At 28.7% G+C, this 13,883-nt stretch overlaps 1 protein-coding gene across 6 annotated transcripts; it reads left to right on the top strand.

Annotated features, from left to right (window-relative positions):
- Positions 1 to 708: 708 nt before the first annotated feature.
- On the top strand, positions 709 to 12,860 carry LOC116852821 (mannose-P-dolichol utilization defect 1 protein homolog). Of its 6 annotated transcripts, XM_032833519.1 has the most exons (6): positions 10,167 to 10,770; positions 10,863 to 11,087; positions 11,278 to 11,343; positions 11,608 to 11,740; positions 11,870 to 12,074; positions 12,208 to 12,860. In XM_032833519.1, the coding sequence occupies exons 2-6, from the start codon at positions 11,078 to 11,080 to the stop codon at positions 12,448 to 12,450; spliced, it is 657 nt and encodes a 218-aa protein (XP_032689410.1). In that variant the 5' UTR covers positions 10,167 to 10,770; positions 10,863 to 11,077; the 3' UTR covers positions 12,451 to 12,860. The 6 variants fall into 6 exon arrangements, with proteins under 6 accessions (XP_032689407.1, XP_032689412.1, XP_032689413.1 ...); XM_032833516.1 differs by lacking the exons at positions 10,167 to 10,770; positions 10,863 to 11,087 and adding an exon at positions 709 to 914; XM_032833521.1 differs by lacking the exons at positions 10,167 to 10,770; positions 10,863 to 11,087 and adding an exon at positions 795 to 940.
- Positions 12,861 to 13,883: the final 1,023 nt, after the last annotated feature.

The following is a 13,883-nucleotide window of genomic DNA, read 5'->3' as shown; positions in this document are numbered from 1 at the left end:
AGATTATAACGAAACGGCACAAAAAAGAGCGGAACGGTTGTGATTGGTCGTACTAGTTCCACGTGTTCCGTTCCGCGGAGAATTTCCGCCCCATGGAACGCCGGCCTTATGGCTCCTGCACACAGGACGCGGTAATGCTTGTCGCGCGGCGGAAGTTCGCGCGACAGCCAATCAATATGCTGCTTTCCGTAATAACCTTCTAGCTCTTATGGAAAAACAACATATTGATTAGCTGTCGCGCGGATTTCCGCCGCGCGGCAAGCATTACCGCGTATCGTGTGCAGGAGCCATTACGCTCTATGCACAATGCCAGGCAACAGGCAATAGGAACAGGGAATAGGAAATCAGATTGGTCAATTATTTCTATTCCCTGTTCCTATTGGCTAATGTCTATTCCTATTGCCTGTTGCCTATTGCCTGGATTATACATAGAGCTTTACTGTTATGTCAAGTCGTATGTGGAGGCCCTAAGGGCTATCGCATACAAATTGACATAACTGCATATGCATAGCATAAGATCGTACGGACCAATGAGCATCAAATATTAAGCATCGAACACCAATATGACGACTTAATACTCGATGCTCATTGGTCCGTACGATCTTATGCTATGCATATGCAGTTATGTCAATTTGTGTGCGATAGCCCTAATTCCTGCTATTGTAGACGAGCTTGAAAAGAACAGACCAAGTGACTAAAACCGAAGAGAGAAATAGAAAGAGAGAGAGAACGTGAGAACGTGTGACTTCGATTTCTTGTCACGGCTAACCACATGCGGTGACGTCGAAAGATAGTATTGTAAAAAGGCAGTGTAAATTGTAACAAAATGGCTGAGTTGATGAGAAATGCAGCGTTATTATTATTTACAAAAGAATGTACGGAAAAATATTTCGACGAGTTAAATTTTCTTCATGGTATGTTTACATCGTATAATATAGAGGTACAATACCGGGTTTGCTTACTCATTCTTTAATATGAATAACAGTTAATAATTTCATTTTATTTTCGATAATACACATACATATGTTTTGGCGCAAATGATATATTTTATTAATACATCTTTATGTATACTAAACTAGTATATCATTAACATACATTATGGAATTTAAGTTAGTATAAAGTTATCATTTAATTCCTGTATCAAAAAATCTATGTAGCACAATAAAAGCATTACTTCATTTGATAGCTGTGTAGACACTTGATTTGTGATTGTTAATAGTATCTTTAAAACAATAAGCTTGAAAATTTTATAAATAAAGAATATTTACTTTTATGAGATGATCATAGCTATTATCAATAAAAAATTGTTACAAATAACTAAGGTAAATGTCCCAATAATTGAACCTTGTCATAATGATTGAAACATTAAAGATATATTTGTATTTAATATTTTTAAAAAAGTTTTTGAAATTTGGTTTAAAATATTTATGTCAATTTGTAGTATTATTTCATAATTATTCAATTATTTTATATTTTAAAAATTATTTAATTATTAAGTCTGTATTATTTTTTTCAATAATTAGGACATGATTAATTTTTCAGTTGAATTAGTGGTACAACTGATATTATCTAATATATCTCATTAAGATTATAGTTGATATTTTATTTATACTGATTATATTATTTCTTATTATTTCTTAGTTACTGATAAAATTCTATATAAATATTAGTTTGCTTTGAAATTTTACTAATTATTAATAAAAATGCAAAAATGATCATGCTTCCTTATTAGTTATTGGGATATTTACTTTATGTATAATAAGGCCAACTTTGTCAATATCAATGACATTGAAATATATTGTTAAGATCATGATTCTAAGTAATTCAAGAGATACTAAATGTTGCTCATTATTAAATAATTAGTTATTTATAAAAAAGTTTGAAAAATTTGGAAAGGTTGAAATTTGAAGTTAAAATGTTAGTTAATAGTGCTAAAGGATATAATATTTGATCCAACATTAGAGATTGTTTTTAATTTTTAATATTTTTAATATATATTTGTTTGAATTAAATCACACAATATTCTATTATAACACATTCAATACACATGCTTTGAGTAACAAACTTTTTGCCTTACTAAAATATATGTGAGTGTGATACTTATACTAAAATTAAAACAATGAAAATTAGCAAATATCACTATACAAGATTATTGTTAATAGATATTGTTAATTTATAACTATTGCATTATTCTTTGTATTTGTTTTTATTTTGCAGATATATATTTTGCATAGAGAGAGAAGAGTCTGTATTAATCTTCAATATTTTAATTTTAATATAAGATAGACCAACCACTTTAGTAAGGAGAAAGGTTTCAGTTCCATGGAAAAACTTTTTAAATATGTGCATTTACATGAAAATATGAAGTAAAAAAGATATCCCAAACATTTTTAAATTTTGTGTTGACTTTTATCAGCTTTTTTTTTTTTCTTGATTTATTTCATTATAAATCTTTATTATTATGTCAATATCTGTGTGTGTGTATATGTTATATACAGATTTCCACTGTTATTTATAATATGGTAAATAGATTCATATTTTTTTCAATATTATGGTAATGATGTACCAATTATCTGAACACAATAGTAACAAAAAACATGTTATAATTGTTTAGAATTGTTTTATTTTTATCTTCTGTGATAACCTTTTTATTTTCTAGGATAATCTTGATTTATATATTGTTAAAATTTTAGAAGAGTCTTGTTTGGGACTGAATATTTTGCAAATGTGTCTCATTGAGCAGTGAGTGAGACTAGTCAATCAGAGATAGAGAGTTTAGGAAATACAAAGTACTTGGATTTTGATTAACGGAGTTTGATTAACTTCTGAGGAGGTTAGAAGAATAAGGCTTTGCTGATATGATAGAAAATTCAGACATAGAAAGAGTAAGAAATAAATAATGAAATTAGGTCAGAGTCAGGCTTGTCTGACTCTGAAGAAGGAAATAGGACGGAGAGGTCACAAGAACAAAGAATAACATGAAACAGTTAACAAGAAAAAGAGTAATATTTCAGAAGAAGAGTTTGAAGGATTTATATTGGAGAGACTTTTTACAAGGAAAAGGAGATGATGAATAAGCGATTAATATGACAAAAAGGAAGAAGATAGGAAAAGAGATTAAAAAATTTTGAATTAACAGAACGAAATTTGAAAAATTTAAAAGAAAGGAACAACAAGGAATGGTCAATAAACAAGGAAGAGAGAGGGAGTACCAGAAAGAAGAGATGATAATAATTCTAAGAAGAGACAATAATAGAGGAAGGAGATGTAAATATAAGAGATCTAATGAAGAAGAAGATATTAATTGGAAAAGAACTAATAAGAAAAGATATTACAAAGGATTCTGTGGAAATGATTAATGAAAAAGAAAGGTTTTTTTTGGGAGGAAACAAAACAGAGTTTTTGAGAGATTAGTAAGAGTTAGAAATACTTTTAGAAATTATGAAATAGAAATTATTTTAATTAACAAATGAAGAGAAGAAAAGAGTTTTAGAAGATGGAAAAGTATTTAATGATAATAATGGAAAAAAAAGTTTATAGTCACTGGAAGATTGAAATAAAAGGTGATAGGTATTAAGAAAATTAATACAATTAAAATAATCAGCTAGGTAATGTGTGAGAGATAATTTAAAAACAGTGGAAATTTTGGAAAATAGTTTTATAGTATTAGATTTATAATTAATGAATAGGAATATTAGAGGTAAAGATGTTTTGTCACAAATTGGAACAGCTCGATATCTGAATTGACTAAAACAATAGATGAAGAGAATTTGATTACAGTAGTGGAGAGACTAAGAAAAAGAGCTTATAATGAAAGAAAGAAGAAATATGATTGGGATATAACAAAACATTAACCCTGAAAGTAATGTGTTACCTGAAAACTTGAGTATTTATGAAGGATTAGAATGATTATCTATTAGGCTGTTTTTGTGAAACCTGTCATGCAAGGCTTTTAATGTTATAGCTACAGTCATTACAAGGAAAGTAAATCTGAATTAGATATGTCCTTCTCCTATTACCTTCTATCCACATTTCTGTATCCTCATTCACTACATACATTCCTTTTATTTAGTTACTGTTAAGTCCTTTTATTTAGTTAGGTTTCTGTATCCTCATTCATGGGGACAAAAAGGATATGTATTATATGCAGAAATGAATTTCACGGAGTGTGATAAAAAGGAAAAATGTGTTAATTGTAACATACAAAGTGAACATAAGTCCAGTGATAGGAGATGTATAGTCTATCAAAGATATGTAGATACAAACAAAATAGTTGCAGAAGAAAGGATATTAATATATACAGTTAAGAAAAGAAATAATAGAAAGAGATAACAGTAGATGGAGAAAGGAAAAGGGGATAATTGAGGAGGATAAGATAAGAGATAGAGTAAGAAATAAAAGAGAAATGTCCAAAAGAAGTTGGAGAGGAGAAGGGAAGAGATAGAAAAAAGACTAAGAGAGAGAGAAGGGGAGGGGGAGAGAGATTGGTATGAGGAGGATATTGTAAGGGAAAAAGAAAAGGAAGAGAAAGGGAATGAACAGAATAGAAAATTGGATGTTAGAAGGAATAGAATATAAACATAAATTGCTTTTAATATTATTATGATGATATTATTATGTGTGTGTGTATTTTAACTCCATATTCTTATTAATGTTCTAACGAATTCCATAACACATAACAACATTATTTACATTATTTTTCTTCCTCTTCAAAAATTTTCTTGCTTAAATTCTCGCTTCTTGATATTTTTCATATTTTTGCCTACTCTTTATCTTCTAAAATTCTTTTAAAGCCTTTTTTATTACTTTATCACATTTCTTATTCATTCTACTAGACAAGATTTCTTTTATCATTTTCTTTTCCTTTCTTAACATCCCTTTATTTTCCTCCTTCTCTTTTATCTTTAAACCTGAAATTTTTCTAATCTCTTCCTGCATTAACTCGCAAGTTTTTATATATTTTTCATTCTCACTACCAACTATAAAATTTTCTCCATCCAATTCACTTTCCTTTTCTCTTAATCCTTCTACATATTTTTTTCAATCTGTCCTCAAACTACTTTGCCTATTACTCATTTTCCTATATATTTTCTTCATGTAGTTTAATTTAAAAATAACTGTATGTGTGTGTGTGTGTGTGTAACTGTGAGGATATAAAAAATAAATTCTGTAGTAATATATAAAAAAATAAATAAATAAAGTGAGTTGAGTAAACATCTGTTTGAGAAAGAGATCGATGTAGAAATAATGATGGAAAGAAAGTTGTTGGAAAAAGAAAATAAAAGAATCTCAAGCTACTGGATAATAAGAAAGAATAGAAATTCGTGAAGAGGAAGGGAAGGAGTTTTAATAGTAATAAAGAGAGGCATTAAATGGGAAATAATTAAAGAAGAGCAATTAAATAATAGGAAAGGATATTGAGTGCAAAGAATATTGAGTGTAAGAGAATAAAAATATTATAGGAAAAAAGAATATAGAAATTATGAGATTATATAGAAGGGTATAAAAAAAAGTATAGGAAAAATTAGTAAAAAAGCAATCAATGGCTTATAGGAGGAGACTTTAATGCACATAATAGATTATGAAATTGTGGGGACACTGATATGAATGAAATTTTGAATAAATTAATAAATAAAAGAAATGTATGTAATGAATGAGGATACAGAAACCTAACTAAATAAAAGGACTTAACAGTAACTAAATAAAAGGAATGTATGTAGTGAATGAGGATACAGAAATGTGGATAGAAGGTAATAGGAGAAGGACATATCTTATTCAGATTTACTATTTGCAAGTGAGGATATAGGAGATATTATAGAATATAAATAAATGGAAGATACACAAGACAATGATCATTATCCAGTTATTTTTAAATTAAACTACATGAAGAAAGGGTATAGGAAAGTGAGTAATAGACAAAGTAGTTGGAGGACAGATTGAAAAAAATATGTAGAAGGATTAAAAGAAAAGGAAAGTGAATTGGATGAAGAAAATTTTATAGTTGATAGTGAGGATGAAAAATATATAAAAACTTGCGAGTTAATGCAGGAAGAGGTTAGAAAAGTTTCAGGTTTAAAGATAAAAGAAAAGGAAGAAAATAAAGGGATATTAAGAAAGGAAAAGAAATCTTGTCCAGTAGAATGAGTAAGGAATGTGATGAAGTAGTAAAAAGAAGCCTTAACAGAATTTTCGAAGATAAGGAGTAGGAAAAAAATCTGAAAAATATCAAGAGGCGAGAATTTAAGCAAGGAAATTTTTAAAGAGGAAGAAAAAATAATGGCTTATGGAATTCGTTAAAGACATTAATCCGGGAGTGGAGTCGTTAACGGGACCAGCGTTAGCGGGCGCGTACCGGTCATTTCGACCGAAATATATTTAAGCACATATATGTATAATAATTGAGTAATAATTAATAAATTATCAATTCAATTATTAAAAGAAATATAATAATTGAAGTAAATAATTTTATTATGTCACTATTTCTTCTTTTTCTCCTCTTTTTTCTCTTTACCATTTCTAAATCTAGTATGTTTAAGAAACATATTAAACTTATTATACATATGTGAATGTATTAAAAATAAAATCATAATATTTTTATTTTAACTGCATTGGTACAATGCAGTTATTAATGTCTCATATATATATTCAGAATCCTCCGAATCACTAATTGTTTTTTCTGTTTTATATCCTTCTAAATAATTCTTTCTAGATCGCTTACTCATGTTTGCACGTTTATAATTGTAATATTCGAGACACTAGAGAGAACTGTCCGCCCAACTACGATGTCGAAAAGACAATAGACGTTTAGCGGCACATCGAGCGACGCTGACGCGGCAGAGATAAAAGATTAACATTAATAGGCGCGCTATGGTCTTTTAGACCGACTGCTACAAACGTATCAAATTTCACATAGAAATAAGCGCGTCTACGCCGTCTACTTCTCCATGCTATACGAGAAAACATCAAAGAAAATTTATGTAAAAGCGAAAATACGATAATATCAATAGATTAGATGCTATAAATGGAAAATGAAAAAGTACAGGGAAATAACCGGTATGACTCCACTCCCAGGTTAATAAGAATAGGAGGTTAAAATATGTTTGGCAAAAGATGAACATGTTAAGAAGAGGAGATAGTGTAATGGATTGGAATATATGGAAAAATAAGGACAGAAAAGCAATTAGAGGGGAAGTAGAAAAAATAAGAAGAGATTTTAGGTACAGGTGGAGAGTGTAAATCTGAAGAAGAGAGTAGAACTGAATAGAAAAAAGAATTGAATAAAGATATAATAAAAGAGAAATTGAAAAGAGTAATAAGTAAAAATAAAATCAGCATCAGGTTTGGATGGAATTAATTATAAAATGATCAAGGAATTATTAGAAAAATACAAGAAGCAAATACTTGGAGTATTTAATGTGTTCTGGAAAAGAAAAAATGAGAGCCAAAGAGTGGAATAACTTTTTATAAATAAAAGAGGCAAAGGAAAAAATAAGATTGATTTCATTATCTTCTTGTTGGGAGAAGATAATGAAGAAGATTATAATTTGAATTGAAGATTGAATTGGTGAGTTGAAAAAAGAGGAATACTAGTTGAATACCAAAATATATTTAGAAAGGGAAGAGGGGTTATGAATAATTTAGTAGAGATAATAACAGATATAAAAAATAGCTTTTACGAGAACAAAATAGTTTTCACGGCATTCTTGGATGTTTCGTTAATATATGACAATGTAAAAGAGGGAAGAGATATTTTAATAGAAAAATTAGTCAAAAAAAAAGTGTCCTCTAAGGATTGTAAAGTATTTACAAGATTACATAGAATAGAGAAAAATTAAATTTATAATAAGAGATGAAGAGGAAGAAAAAAGAGTAGTTTTTCAATAGTTTCTACAAAAGGAGGAGTACTTAGTTCATTATTGTATATACCAAAGATCTGTTGAAAACTAAGGAAAATAGAATGCATGTGTTACAATTTGTGGATGACATAGTAATATACAAGGTATTTTAGACCACTCGTCCGTCTCTTTTATTTTGAAAAGGGGTGATACTAGGAAGTTGGGAACGCATGTTTACCATAAAATCTTATAGCACACGAGTCTATCACGTAGTCTATCGACTAATATTTTTTTACTGAAAATTATGTCTTTTTTAAATAAAATAGCATTTGAAGTGTTAATACTTTTTTGGCGGATTCGGGAAGCTTGCTATTCTCTAAATTCTGCAGAAGTTCTGAGAGCCGTCGATAGCGAGAGACAAAGGATGGAAAAATGTCTTCATCATGGTGACAAACATTTTGAACATTATTGTAATTATCTTTTTATTTCCGAGGGATATTAATTCTTTTTTTCAAGCAAAAGTTTTTTTAAAGTTCTATTGAACGATATCCATACTACTTTATGTTGCCATTTAAAATTGTTAAGTTGCCTTTGATTTTTAATATATTTTGAGTTTCCCAAAAGTGAAAATATTACCATCAGAAATTTCAGATAGACTTTTATGGTAAACATGCGTTCCTAACTTTCTAGCATCCTTTTTTAAAATAAAAGAGATGGATGAGTTCTCTGAAACACCTTGTATAATACAAGAAAGGGGAAAAGAATAAAAAAGAAAAATTAAAAAGAGCAATAAAGATGGTGAATGAAAGACTTAAATTGAGCTTAAATTTAGAACAAAAAACACAGTTTGTTAAATATAGTAATGTGGATGAAACAAAGAAAGAAAAGAAGGAAAAGATGGAATTAGAAATTGGGCTGGAAAAGATAAAAGAAAATAAAGAAGCAAAATTTTTAGATATTATGGATAGGGATTTATGGATATTAACCATTATTATGGATATTAACTTTGTTTTGAAGAGCAGAGACAAGAAGTTAAAGATAAAATGATTAAGACAAATAACTTACTGAAATACTGAATTGAAACTTACTGAAATGGAAAAGGGTATGGAAATTAATACAGCAATTATAATGTATAAAATGTTAATTAGATTTATATTTGGTTATGGAAACATAGTGTATTTCTCAAAATTAGAGGGTAAAGGGATAAATTGGAAAACATTCAGTTTCAAGGGTTAAGAACAGCATTAGGATACAAAGTATCAACACCAAAAAATGTGATATTGGAAGAAGCAAAAATTATGAATTTAAGGGAAAGAACTGTGCTTTTAGCTAAAAATTATGTAAGAAAAGTTATGGGGAAAGAAGAGTTCGAAAAATAAAATTAGAAGTTTGGAAAGCAATGAAATGAAGGCGAGAATAAGAAAACCAAGAGAAAGAAAAATGGTAATTATAGAGGCATGGAGAAGAATAAAAAAGGATAAGGAAATGATAAAGAGGAATTTAGGATATGAATTATATGAGAAAGATTATTGGAATATAACAAATAAAGTAGAAGTGTTGCCTGGGAGAAGAGAGAATGAAATTACGGACAGAGAATTAATAGTGATTATAAGAAAATATGAGTTAAAAGAGAAAGATTTAAAAATTGTACAGAGTATCCCGAACCTTCATGATGACCCTTGGTGAGAACGTAGAACGGATTGAGGTGAGCAAGAAAGTTCTGTGCCGTTTTGTGATATTCGCAATAATAGTCGAGATATTAATTAAAAAAGATTGGTGAATGATCACGCGCGATATAGTAGATGGGCTGCAGTGGGGTCGTTTGCCGTTGTATACTTATATATTAAATCAAACTGAACAAAAAAGTCCTCTACCATTTTGCAAATGACCATATAATTTTTAAATATTAAAGAATATTGTTACATATATGATTGTATACCGTAATGCATAAATTTTCTTTAATTAATATCTAAAAATCTATATGGTAATTTACAAAATGATAAAGGACTTTTTTTCAGTTTGATTTAATGTATAAGTATACAACGGCAGACGGCGTCACTGCAGCTCATCTATCGTAGAGGGGCATCCTGTGCGTGCGTGCGTGCGTGCGTGCGTGCGTGCGTGCGTGCGTGCGTGTCAAAGAGAAATATAGGGAGATCGACAGAAATAGGATTGGTGAAGGTGGGGAAAATTGAGGGAAACTGTATTAGTCTTAATAGAAGATGTACAGTTTATATAGCGGAAGTGATAGGAATTGCTAAAGTGAAGAAGAAAAAGGAAAAATAGACATAATTATATTTACGGATTTTAAGAGTGCTGTTGAAGGTATTCAGAATAATGATTTAAATGTATATAAGAATATATATGCGCTGGAAGTAAGAAAAAGATATTTCAAAATAATTAAAAATGATATGAGGAAGTTAGTAATAATATGAATACCAAAACATGCTGGTATAAAAGAAAATTAAATTGCTGATGATTTGGCTAAAGCAAGAACAGAGGAAGAATATATAAAAGAATTGACTATATTTAGTACTATATTTAGGCCTAAAAAAGGAATATTAAAAAGAGGGCAGGGTAAAGATGAAGGAACAAAACAGATTGGAAAGTCTGTGAGAGAATAAAAAATATTTTAGAAAATTTTTTGAAGAAAATTAAGATATATGACATGGTATAAAAATAGAAATGATTCAAGAGGATTTAGCACAATAACAAATAGAATTAGAGCGAATCATTATAAATAAATCCTTGGGAAGAAAGGATATAGTAATTGTGATAGAAAAATGTAATTGTAAAGAAGAGCAAGAAAATATAAATCACATACTATACAGATAGTCAGAAAATATGAAGAGGAGAGAAAATTCATGTTGAGAAAGATAGAGGGATCAGGGAAAAGAATCATATGTGATATAGACAAGTTAATACAAAGAAAAGAGTGAGAAATATTATTTATTACATATAATTATTTAACGAAGATGTATATATAAATATGAGAAGAACTTATATGAATGATTGAAATGTTTATAGAAAAAGCAAAAAGGGGGATAGTGGGATAGCCGTAAACATCCTCGGAGAAGGTTAAAGACAGTGGTAAAATACCAAACAAAAAGAAAAAATGTTAAAGTTATAGCCCTTCGTAATTTTCGAAGATTTTTAAATAACTTTTTATTCAACAATGCACTACTTCTAATTTCGTGTCAATAATTTTCAGAAATTTCGACTCATCAGCATATTTCAATGTCATGGGAATTGGTAAAGTCGATCCTATTCTGCATAATTATCAAAATTTTTTAGTAACGTGTTACAAGAACGGCAAGATTATAAAACGAATTTTCTATTAAATAAATATACAATATTCTATTAAATAAATATACTTGCACAAGTAAACATATTCACACACAAGTAAGATATGATTTTCAATATCATCTTGAAAATGTTACAGTTGGATGTTTCAAGGCAACTTTGAGCAAAGTGTTAGGCATGGGCATCATCGGAGGTTCTCTCCTTGGTTAGAATATTTGTTCTTTTAGTAAAATATACAAAGATCTATTTCATTATGTTGTTAAAAAAAACAAAATAAAAAAAATATATATAGTGTACTGAGACACATATTTATATTTATAATGTTACATAATTATATAAATATTTACTTTTTAATGTTGTTTTTTAAAGTTGTGTTTCCTTTAAAGTTACATATAATTATAAATTTATACAATAATATATTTAATAAGTTATTCTAATTTATGTAAATATTTTTTTATCTTCCTTTTAGTAAAAATTCCACAAATTGTGAAAATTTTACGAAACAAAAGTGGCGAAGGAATCAATATCTTTAGTGTGTTGTTAGATTTATTTGCTATTACTACAATGGTATCTTATAGTTTTATCAATGGATTTCCATTTAGGTAAGCAAAAATAACTTTTTATTATAAAATAATAACGTATTTAAAATTTTGTTAAGTAAAACATTTATATGCAAAATTTTTGTTTATAAAGTTTTATGAAATATTGTTTTATATCAACTATAATTTCAGTGCTTGGGGAGATGGGGTATTTTTAGGACTTCAAACTTTAGCCATTGCAGTCCTAGTAATGCATTATAATGGAGAAACAGCAAAAGCAATAGCCTCTCTTTTCGCTTATGTAGCAGTGGTTTTTGCAGCTAATAGCGGGGCAACACCTATCTATATTCTTTTGGCGTGTCAAGCAATAAATATACCTATTGTTCTTATTAGCAAGGTATACAATTTAATTAACAGAATTATCAAATTCTTTAAATTTCTTATCATTTTCTTTTATTTTAATTTATATTTTTCTTGTATCAATTATTTTGTGAATATATTAACGAATAATTTTTTTATTTAACTTATAGCTCATGCAAGCTTGGACAAATTATTCCAATGGAAATACAGGTCAATTATCTGCAGCAACGATTTTTATGCTCTTCTTTGGTTCCCTAGCAAGAATTTTCACTTCCATTCAAGAAACAAATGACGCGACTATGATAACGATGTATGTGTGCTCTACACTAGCAAACGGCATAATAGTTGTACAACTTTTTTACTACTGGAATGTAGACGTAAAAAGCAAAGTAAAGAGTAAGAAAAAATTATAGAATGGAAGAAACGCAAATGTTCATATACAGTATACAATTAATAATCGGTGTAGATCAATAATATTCATAAAATTAATAACACAACTATATAAAATTTTGTGTAAATAACACCTTACGAAGTCAATATGATGTTAGAATAAATGCTTGGAAATCTTTCTATAAGAAACGAAATGTGTTCTTTTTAAGAATTGTCAGAGTGATAGAATTCAAATATATGAATATATTTGTGAATTATCAATAACTTCATGCAGTTCTTGGAAATCAGAATAATCAAGTAAGAACTATTAATTCTTATTAAGAGATAATAATATATAAGACATTAATTATTACTAAGAGATAATAACATATAAGACATTAATTATTACTAAGAGATAATAATATATAAGACATTAATTTTAATTCAAATAGCATCTGAATGTCTTTTGAATGTCCTAAAAACATCCTGTTTAGACATACAGGATATTCTGAGAATATCCTGTTCCTCATATTTCTTCAAGACCTTTTAAGGAATAGCAAATGAATATACTAGACTATATTTAAAATATCTATATCTAAACTATGTTTAAAATATCAGGATATTTTATTTCAAAGTCCTAGAAGTATATTTATAGAATATCTGTAAGTTTTGGAACAGCCGCAATATATCTAAAATTATTTAAGGATATGTTATTGAGATACTATATATGCTATTTCAATTTACTTATCTATATCTATTTCATCATAGATTTCACATAGATTTTTTTTGGCAGAGTTACCTACTTATATTAGTATCTCCACTATACAGTTTTCATTTTTTTTCGTTTGCATAAAATTATGTAACTTTATTATAGTTATATAAAAACGTGTGTTTAAGACTCTTGTCAATTAGCTGAAACTCCACGTTAACGGTAGCGACATGATTAAAAACTGCACAACAAATGAATTATTATTAAGAAAATTTATACGTATTTCGATTATTTTACTATTTTAAGGCTCCTGGGGAGTCGCATCATCCATCTCTTTTTAATGACGTTAGAAGCGAGAAAACGCATGCTAAAAATTCCTGCAAAATACGTCGAGATAAACAGATATATCCACAAAACGACATTTGCGATCGATTAAGTACACCTCTAAAATACTCCGTACACTTTCCTTTTGTTCTAAAAATCAATAGATAATCGGAAAATTAATATGACAAGATAATGAGGAAATTAGGTTAGAAAAGACGATTGCACGTCACATTTATTTTATAATTATCTGTTGATTGTTAGAACAAAAGGAAAGTGTACGGAGTATTTTAGAGGTGTACTTAATCGATCGCAAATGTCGTTTTGTGGATATATCTGTTTATCTCGACGTATTTTGCAGGAATTTTTAGCATGCGTTTTCTCGCTTCTGACGTCATTAAAAAGAGATGGATGATGCGACTCCCCAGGAGCCTTAAAAGTGATAGT

Source organism: Odontomachus brunneus, unplaced genomic scaffold (assembly GCF_010583005.1).
Source record: "Odontomachus brunneus isolate Ranch 3 - 2012 unplaced genomic scaffold, Obru_v1 Obru_scaffold_257, whole genome shotgun sequence".
Taxonomy (NCBI): domain Eukaryota; kingdom Metazoa; phylum Arthropoda; class Insecta; order Hymenoptera; family Formicidae; genus Odontomachus; species Odontomachus brunneus.
This window is presented reverse-complemented; position numbering and strand designations above follow the sequence as displayed.

Excerpts from the sequence above, each read along its gene's own strand:
- LOC116852821 (XM_032833516.1), top strand. The coding sequence starts at position 827 with ATGGCTGAGTTGATGAGAAATGCAGCGTTATTATTATTTACAAAAGAA. Across the intron at positions 915-11,277 it reads CGAGTTAAATTTTCTTCATG|TTGGATGTTTCAAGGCAACT; the intron begins GTATGTTTACAT and ends AAAATGTTACAG. Across the intron at positions 12,075-12,207 it reads CTATTGTTCTTATTAGCAAG|CTCATGCAAGCTTGGACAAA; the intron begins GTATACAATTTA and ends TTTAACTTATAG.